The 9,196-nt window shown below is 43.4% G+C and overlaps 1 protein-coding gene across 16 annotated transcripts in view; it reads right to left on the bottom strand.

Moving 5' to 3' along the window:
- ankhd1 (ankyrin repeat and KH domain containing 1) overlaps window positions 1-9,196 on the bottom strand; it is a 249,829-nt gene that overhangs the window by 65,076 nt on the left and 175,557 nt on the right. For 12 of the 16 annotated variants that reach the window (XM_038795714.1, XM_038795716.1, XM_038795718.1 and 9 more), the window contains one exon: window positions 5,017-5,181. In XM_038795714.1, coding sequence (XP_038651642.1) covers window positions 5,017-5,181 — 165 coding nt within the window. The remainder of the gene's footprint in view (window positions 1-5,016; window positions 5,182-9,196) is intronic. The other 4 variants (XM_038795719.1, XM_038795720.1, XM_038795723.1 and 1 more) reach the window with 1 other exon arrangement.

The raw sequence follows: 9,196 nt of genomic DNA, 5'->3' as shown, positions 1-9,196 counted from the left end.
GGATGCTGGGGAAGATACTGGACCTGGACTCACACAGGTTGGTCATGGGAGGGGACCTCAACACAGTTATGGACCCTGGTTTGGGCTGGTCAAGCTCGAAAACAGGCACGGTGCCAGCAATGGCAAAGGAACTAAGAGGGTTCATGGAGCTGATATGGGGGGGGGGGGGGGGGGGTCCCATGGAGATTTGGGCAGCTGAGGGTGAAGGAGTTCTCCTTCTATTCACACGTGCATAAAGTGTACTCCCGGATTGAGATCTTTATTTTGAGCAGGACCTTGCTGGCTGGGATGGTAGCCATGGGGTACTCACCGATTACAATCTCAGACCATGCACTGCACTGGGTTGACCTGCAGGTTAGTAAAGACAGTAACCAGTTCCCGCACTGGAGGTTGGATGTGGGACTTTTAGCGGATGAAGGGGTGTGCAAGCGGCTGAGGAATTGTATTCAGAGCTACCTGCAGGTCAATGACAAGCGGGAAATTTCAGCAGCGGTGGTGCAGGAAGCACTGAAGGTGGTGGTCAGAGGGGAGCTGATCTCGATCCGGGCCCATGGGGAAAAGGTGGACAGGGCAGACACGGACCGACTGGCAAAGGAATTACTACAGATTGATAGGAGGTATGCAGAGACCCCAGAGGCAGGACTTTTAAGGGAACTGCGGCGGTTACAGGCAGAGTTTAGCTTGCTGACCACATGGAGGGCGGTGGAGCAGCTGAGAAAGGCGAGGGAGTCGAACTATGACCATGGAGAAAAGGCCAGAATTCTTGCACAGCAGCTTAGGAACAGGGAGGCAGCTAGGGAGATAGGGAAAGTAAAGGACTGAGATAGGAACCTGGTTGGTGATTCATTAGTGGTGAATAAGGCGTTTAGGGATTTCTACAGCAGGCTGTACAGGTCGGAACCCCCTACGGTGCCAGACGGGATGAGGCACTTCTTGGAGGGGCTAAATTTTCCAACGGTGGATGGAGAGCGGGTAGAAGGGCTGGGAACCCCAATCGGGCTGAAGGAGATAGTGGAGGGCTTGAAGGCCATGCAGGCGGGTACGGCCCTGGTTCTGGAAGGGTACCCAGTGGAGTTTTATAAAACGTTCTCAGGGATATTGGGGCCGGTGTTGTTGAAGATGTTCAATGAGGCAAGGGAAAGAGGGGTGCTGCCCCCGACGATGTCACAGGCAACGATTTTGCTGATTCTTAAGCGGGACAAGAACCCGGAGGCGTGTGGGTCCTACAGGCCGATCTCCCTGTTGAATGTAGATGCCAAGTTGCTGGCCAAAATCCTGTCCTCCAGGATCGAGGATTGTGTTCCAGACGTTATTGGGGAGGACCAGACGGGGGTTGTTAAGAGCAGGCAGTTGGTGGCCAATGTAAGAAGGCTGTTAAATGTGATCATGATGCCCCCGGAAGGTAGGGAGGTGGAGGTAGTGATCGCAATGGATGCAGAAAAGGCTTTTGATTGGGTAGAATGGGACTGTGGGAGATACTGGGACGGTTCGGATTCAGGCGGGTCAGGTTACTGTATCAGGCTCCTGTGGCAAGCGTACGGACGAATAGGACAACATCGGACTATTTTAGACTGCACTGGGGGACGAGACAGGGATGCCCCCTCTCCCCACTGTTGTTTCCGCTGGCTGTAGAGCCGTTGGCAATTGCTCGGAGAGCCTCGGGGGGCTGGAGAGGATTGGTCCGGGGGTTGTTGTGGGGGGGGGGTAAGAGCACAGGGTTTCGCTCTGTGCGTATGACCGGCTTCTGTACGTTTCGGACCCAATAGAGGGGGTGCAGGAAATCATGAGGACTCATGGGGAATTTGGATGGTTTTCAGGGTATAAGCTTAATATGGGAAAGAGAGAGATGTTTGTGGTCCAGGTGAGTGGACAGGACAGGAGAGGCGACTGGAAGAGCTGCCGTTTAGGTTAGTAAAGGGAAGCTTTAGGTACCTAGGCATCCAAGTGGCACGGGAATGGGACCGGCTGCATAAATTGAATTTGGCCCGGCTGGCAGACCAAATGAAGGACAATTTTCGGAGATGGGATGTGCTTCCGTTGTCTCTGGCTGGGAGGGTGCAAACAGTAAAGATGACGGTCCTCCCGAGATTCCTATTTGTACTTCCTTGTCTCCCCATCTTTATTCCGCGGTCCATATTTAAGCGGGTCAACAGAGTGATCACGGGCTTCGTCTGGGCGGACAAGACCCTGCGAGTAAGGAAGGTAATGCTTGAGCGAAGTCGGGGAGAGGGCGGGCTGACGCTGTCAAATTTTAGCAACTATTACTGGGTGGCTAATATAGCCATGATCAGGAGGTGGGTGGTGGAGGGGTCGGCATGGGTGCGTATGGAGGCTGCTTCATGTAAGGGCACCAGTTTGGGGGGGTTGGTAATTGCGCCTCTGCCATTCCAGTCGGCACGGTACTCCACCACCCCATGGGGGTGGCGGCCCTGGGAGTTTGGGGCCAGTGGAGGCGGCATATGGGAGCAATGGGAGCATTAGTCTGGGCTCCAATCTGTGATAATCACCGGTTTGCCCCAGGGAGTATGGACATGGGGTTCCGGTTATGGCAGAGAGCGGAGTTTGAGAGGATGGGGATATGTTCATAGAGGGGAGCTTTCCGAGTATAAGGGCGTTGGAGGAGAAGTTTGGGTTGGCGAGGGGAAACAAATTCAGGTATCTGCAGGTGCGGGACTACCTTCGTAAACAGGTGTCAACCTTCCCACTCCTACCGCTAAGGGAGATTCAGGACAGGGTAGTTTCCAGAGGGTGGGTAGGAGAAGGGAGCATCTCAGACATTTATAAGGAGCTTATGGGGTCAGAGGAGATGCAGACCGAGGAGCTTAAGCACAAGTGGGAGGAGGAGCTGAAAATGAAAAATGAAAAGCTAATAGCTGGGAGGTGAGATAGAGGATGGTCTATGGGCAGACATGATGAGTAGAGTCAACACGTCTGCAACATGTGCCAGGCTCAGCCTGATACAATTTAAGGTTGTTCACCGGGCTCACATGACAGTGGCCTGGATGAGCAGATTCTTTGGGCTGGAGGACAATGCGCAAAATGTGCAAGAAGACCGGCGAACCATGTCCACATGTTTTTGGACATGACCAAAGCTTAGGGATTTTGGCAGGGGTTTGCAGACATCATGTCCATGGTGTTAAAACAAGGGCGGCGCTGAGTCCAGAGATGGCGATTTTCAGGGTGTCAGAAAAACCAGGAATCCAGGAGGAGAAAGAGGCAGACGTTCTGGCCTTTGCTTCCCTGGTAGCCCGGAGACGGATACTATTAGCATGGAGGGACTCAAAGCCCCCGAAGTCGGAGACCTGGCTATCGGACATGGCTACCTTTCTCTGTTTGGAGAAAATCAAGTTCACCTTGAGTGTGTCACTGTTGGGTTCACCCGGAGGTGGCAACCATCATCGACTTCTTTGCGGAAAATTAATTATCAGCAGACATGGTGGGGGGGGGGGGGGGGGGGGGGGGAGAAGAGAAATAGTTTAGATTAGAGTAGGGGGTCAATAAGGGTGGGACCTGTACGAGAGGTAAATGGCTTTTGCACTATGTATATGGTTTCATATATGTTTATTTGGTTGTTGTTACTATACCAAAAGTACCTCAATAAAATGTTAATTTAAAAAAAATTTGGTCCACTGATAAGTCCCAAAGAATATTTGTCAAACATATAGATGAAGCTTTTGCGGGGTTAACAAATAAAATAGAGCATCTCATAGTTAGTTCAACTGCATGTAGAACAATTAAATAACCATAAAATTTGCATTTAATCAGATGTGTGTCACTGGCAATACATTTATGCATAAGATTAATTATAGCTTTGCATCAAATTTTTGTTTTAATCTACGAGCACTGGAAAGAACAGTTACCATGGACACAACTAGCATTCAGACAATTACTTTTCTAGTCGGGGAGAGATGAAGGTAAATCAAATCAGTGCTTGCATATAATCACAATGCACACGATAATGGCAATAAAATACTTTGATACGGTTCAGAATGTTATTCAAATTAGAATGGCCAAGTCTGAAACATTGAGCGATTTATTTATTGTATGGAACAGAATGAAAACAATTGTGTTTATTTAGGCAATTTATGGTTGGTTAATTGAAGCTATGCATGCAAAACTATAAGCTTTGTCAGCAACACTTTCCTCTACTTTCGTTATGATGATGATGAAATGTTTAGGTTCGGTAGGTAACAGTGTTCAGATCTGATATCACACAAGAAAATATTAATTCTCTCGAAAAATCTTTTAAAATGCAACCATTGTAAATAATGGCTTGGTAGCAGGAACACAAACTATCAATTTGGAGATCAAACTGTTAGTGGGCTCAGAACAGAAAAAAATGATAAAATAAAGAATTGACTCTAAAGTCTCAACAGGAGCAATCTGAAAACTATGTTTCTGATTTTCAAGGTCAAATAAAAGTCCTCAAATTCTGGGGTGAATAAACATTTAAGTCTGTCTATTTTGAAGTCCATTCCGGTAACTTTACACAAAGATTTTTCCATTTGTTCTCCGTGTGAGAGAACGCTAATAAGGCTGCATTTATTGCAAACTGCTAGCTGCCACGAGACAGTGGCAGTAGGATAGTGACCGCTTTTACAACTGGCTTGCTTGGCCACTTGAGAGAATTTTGAGTCAACCATGGAGACTACAGTCATTTGCAGAGAGGGCATTTAGGGACACAGGTTCCATCCCCTTACTTTCACAGCTTCCCATGGTAGGATTTGAACTAATCACATTTGGGTTGTTAATTCAGTACCTAATCAAAAACATGCTATAGAAGACCTGTTCATCTTTATCAAATTTACAATCAGCTGGAATTGCTTGAATGAAGAACTGGAACAAGGAATCTGGCTAATCCACTCAAAAGTAATAAAAATGGTCATGGATGGATCAGTTGCACCAGGTTGGTCTCTTTTCATTTGTTTTTTTTCTCAAGGAGACAACTTAACAGCTGGAACAACACAAAGAATTTTCCCCTTTAACTTTGTACCTTTTATTTGAAGGTTTAGTTACCTTATTGTGATCATTCTTTCTCCATTCTTGTCCTTTTGTTTGTCAACATCAATATGTGCACCAGTAACATCTTGGATAGCAGTTATATTGCATCCCCCTCTGCCCATTATCCTTGATACAACCGACGCTGGTACAGACAATTTCTTTGACCTGGTTAAAGCAACTCTATATAAAAATCATAAAATTCTCAATATATATTATTTCAATTTTGCATTTTCCACACACAAATCCCATCCCCTCCCCTTTAAAAGACAGCAACATTTACTGGTATATGGTGCAAAAGGCACCTGCAATGATTTATAATATATTCTTCACATGTAAATCTGAATCATGAACACCAGTAGATTATTCAAATATAGAACACATTATAATAAGATGTCTTACAAATGACCACACTTTTTTTCAATTAGGCCACTAGCAAGCCAGGAGTGGAAATTCTGGCTAATTTTAATCCCAAATCAAGGAAGTGGAAGCCAATTTCTGGCATCTTTATTGATGCCATGTTTGAAACCAGCAAACTCAAAAGGTTAAGGAGCAAAGCTGGACCAAATTGGCATATGTGGCTTAAGGCAAGCCAATAGCTTTGGTAAGCCATTGGTAGGTGATGCTAATGTGAAGGTTAAACAAACATCCACAGCACATTGGCATCCAGTTATCCAATTTTTCAATTTCAGTTCAAGAAAGCAGCCCCTGATTTTTCAATCCATCTTAAATGAAATCATGGTACAGATCTATTATATTGTGAACAAAGCTATTTATCCAATTAGTGGGCAAGCCAATATATGTTCAAAGCTTAATGTTTAACTGCATATTTGTGTAGCATTTTCAAAAGGAAAAGCCAAGTGGAAACAAAGTCAAATATTTGTTACCAGCAAATTTTAGCTCCACTTATTTGCAAGAATGGTTGAGCAACAACTGATTTTCTCGATTTGCCTGAACAATCTTATTACAGCATTTTACGGTTCAGCCATCTTACATTTGGGGAAGGTACCTCTAAAAATTGTACTTTAACTGAATGAATGCCATTACAAGCTTCTTGCAAGGAAGCAGCATGTTACCTGGTATCATGAATCTGAGAATTTCAACAACTTTTTTGGCAAAAGGCAAGTGAGACATATGATCATAAACTTAGTGTCTATCCCCACCCACTACCCAGGGCTTCAGAAAAACTTCCATTCCCCGCTGGACCCTGGAAAGTGAAACTCCAAGGAAGAATACCGGGAAAATTAAGACCCCCAATGTGCTAACTGTACTCTTAAAAAGAGTTCCTTGATGAAGATGGTGGGAACCAGCGGAGACGATTGACTTCACACGCTTAAGCTAAAAGATATGGAAATCCCTATGCCATCTGGAAACTGAACCACAAAACGGCAGGCCAAAATCAATGCTAATGCCGTCACTTCACAGCTCCTAACAAATAGCGGGGAATATAAGCAGATGGTAAAAACAGCCCCATTTCTCAAGACTGCCCCAGAGCAACAGACTTCTCAAGCCCTTACACGCAAAAGGAAGTGGACAGCAGGTGACGCCAACTGAGTCTGACAAAGCTTCAGAAGCCAATGGAATTTACCTAGAATTCCTGAAGATCACCGGGAAAGAAGAGACAAGCAAAGTTGTTTACCAACATCCACACCACAGGTACAATTTCAAACATCAGGCATCAATAAGATAGCTGCCATTGGCAAGCCAGGGAAACCACTTGAAGACACACACAATTACCACCCCATTGCTCTGCTTCAACAAGGTCCTCGAGTATCTCTTGCTAAACAGATAGAGTCTCACCTCAAAGCAGCAATGCCCCCACACAGGCAAGAACACAAAACCATAGGACTTGGGAGAAGTTGGCCATTTGGCTCTTTGTGTCAGCTCTGTCATTCAATAAGATCATGATCTTTTGTGGTCGCAGCTTCACCTTCCCGTCTGTCCCACATAACCTTTGGCTCACTTGTCTACCAAAATGTATCTAACTCAGCCATGAACAAATTCAATACCCCAGCCTCCACTATTTCTGTGAAAGAGAACTCCACAGACTAACAACCCTCTGATAGAAACACATTTTGATCAGTCTTAAAAGTGAAACATCACATTTTTAAATTGTGTTCCCTCATTCTAGTCTCTCCCACAAAAGTAAACATCCCCCTAGTATCAAACTGGTCAATTCCCCTCATGGTCTTGCATGTTTAATTAAGATCACCATTTATTCTTCTAAACTCCAATGGTATCGGCCCAACCCGTTCAAGTTTTCTTCATAAGGCAACCCCTTATCCCAGGAATGAGTCACCTGAATCTTATAGGAACTGCTTCTAACTCAATTCTATCTTTTTTTCAAATAAGGAGACTAAAACTGTTCACATCATTCCAGATGTGGTTCTTCCTGCCAAAGTGGATATGTTCACATTTTCTCATATTATATTCAATCTATCAAATTTTTGGCCACCATCTATATCCCTTTACAAGATCTCTACCTCCTTTGACAGTTTACTTTCTATCTATATTTATCTTGGTGTCATCAACAAATTTAGCTACCATACATATGGTCTCTTCATCCAAGGCTTTGATATAGATTGTGAACAGTTGAGCCCCAATACTGATCCCCAATGCACTCCACTAGTTACAGCTTGCCAACCTGAAAAAGACCCATCTATCCCTACTTTCTGTTAGCTAACTAATCTTTCATGCATGTTAATATGTTAGCCCCTACGCCATGCACCTTTATCTTGTGTTGTAGCCTTTGATGTGACACCTTATCCAATGCCTTTTGAAAATCCAAGTGCACAGCATCTACAGGTTCCCCTTTTCAGTTACTTTCTCAAGAAACTCTTTTAAAAAAATAAAAATCACAAAGTCATGTTGGTTCTGCCTGATCACATTTATAATGGATTATTAATAATAATAAATAATGGATTCTAGCAATTTCCCTGTGGCAGATGTTCAGCTAACTGGCCTATAGCTTTCTGCCCCTCTCCTTTCATGAATTAAGGTGTTAAGTTTGCTATTTTCCAACTTACTGGAACCCTTCCAAAACCCAGCACCCAACACTGGGGTGGATTTTTGCATCACATACCACCAAAGATGTTACAGGTTGACCTTTGCCAATCTGCATAAAATTTACACCTTAAAGGGTAACAGAAATTCTACTGTTGACTTTTCAGGTAGCTCGATAGCATTCTTTGCAAATGTAATTTTAAAAAAATTATAAAATAGTATGAGATGATATGCATAAAGCAGTTATGTATATAATGTTATTCACAACCTACAACCACTAGGTGGCAGTGTTAACCCACCACGTAACTTTGCTTCTGGGAGTTGGGAGTAGGTTGTGCTAGGAGGCAGACGTATTTTGCAGGAGCTCAACAATAGTTAATTAGTATTTGCAATTCATTATTTTATTTATTTTACTTATCTTAATCATGCAGTTGTTAAATAATAAATAATTTAAATTAGATGTTCTGTCGTTCATCATTAACTTCGACCAGTCTTCAGAACATGACACTCCATAGTGTATTAAAAGAAAATATTTCTGAAGAATTTAAAATAAATCCTTCCTTGTTTAGCATTTAATACATCACCTTATGTAGACACTTAACTGGTACTAAAATTAAAGAAGCATTGCATGTTGAAATGTTGACCTAATGTATGGCTGCTCTCCCAAACAGAGACATCCTCTGCTCATTCCCAAATTGCAGGAAGGCGAGGATGATGTCCCAAAGCCTCATGAATCATTACCTTTCTTGCTCCAATGAAAGCAATGAGGTTGTTAGCTTCTGAAAATTATGGAGCAAGAAATAAATTCTGGACAGGTTTCATCCCTTCCCTTGAGTTATTAAAACTTACATTTTGACTAAAGAATTCTATAGGTGAAAATATATATGACAAAAAGGTTACAAGACAGGAAGTTATTTGGCAATAAAACTACATCAATAATGCAGGTCACAGGCTTGCAAAAAAGTGGCCCACGAGGTCAGATTTCTATCCATGTATCCGTAGGACAGGGCCAACAAATGATTGTACATTAACCTTCTCCCCGTGGCTTGACTATTTCAATTCTTTTACCTTTGTTGATTTCCTCGCAGATTCTTTGTTGTTATCTATGGAACTGTTCATGCCAATCATAGTTTTCCTTTGGAAATTATGTCAGAGATCTTACAGCAAAATATTTGAAAAGCACTGCGATATATGC

The sequence above is a fragment of the Scyliorhinus canicula genome, chromosome 4 (assembly GCF_902713615.1).
Source record: "Scyliorhinus canicula chromosome 4, sScyCan1.1, whole genome shotgun sequence".
Taxonomy (NCBI): Eukaryota; Metazoa; Chordata; class Chondrichthyes; order Carcharhiniformes; family Scyliorhinidae; genus Scyliorhinus; species Scyliorhinus canicula.
Note: the sequence above shows the minus strand (reverse complement) of the source record. Positions and strands in the feature narration are given on the sequence as shown.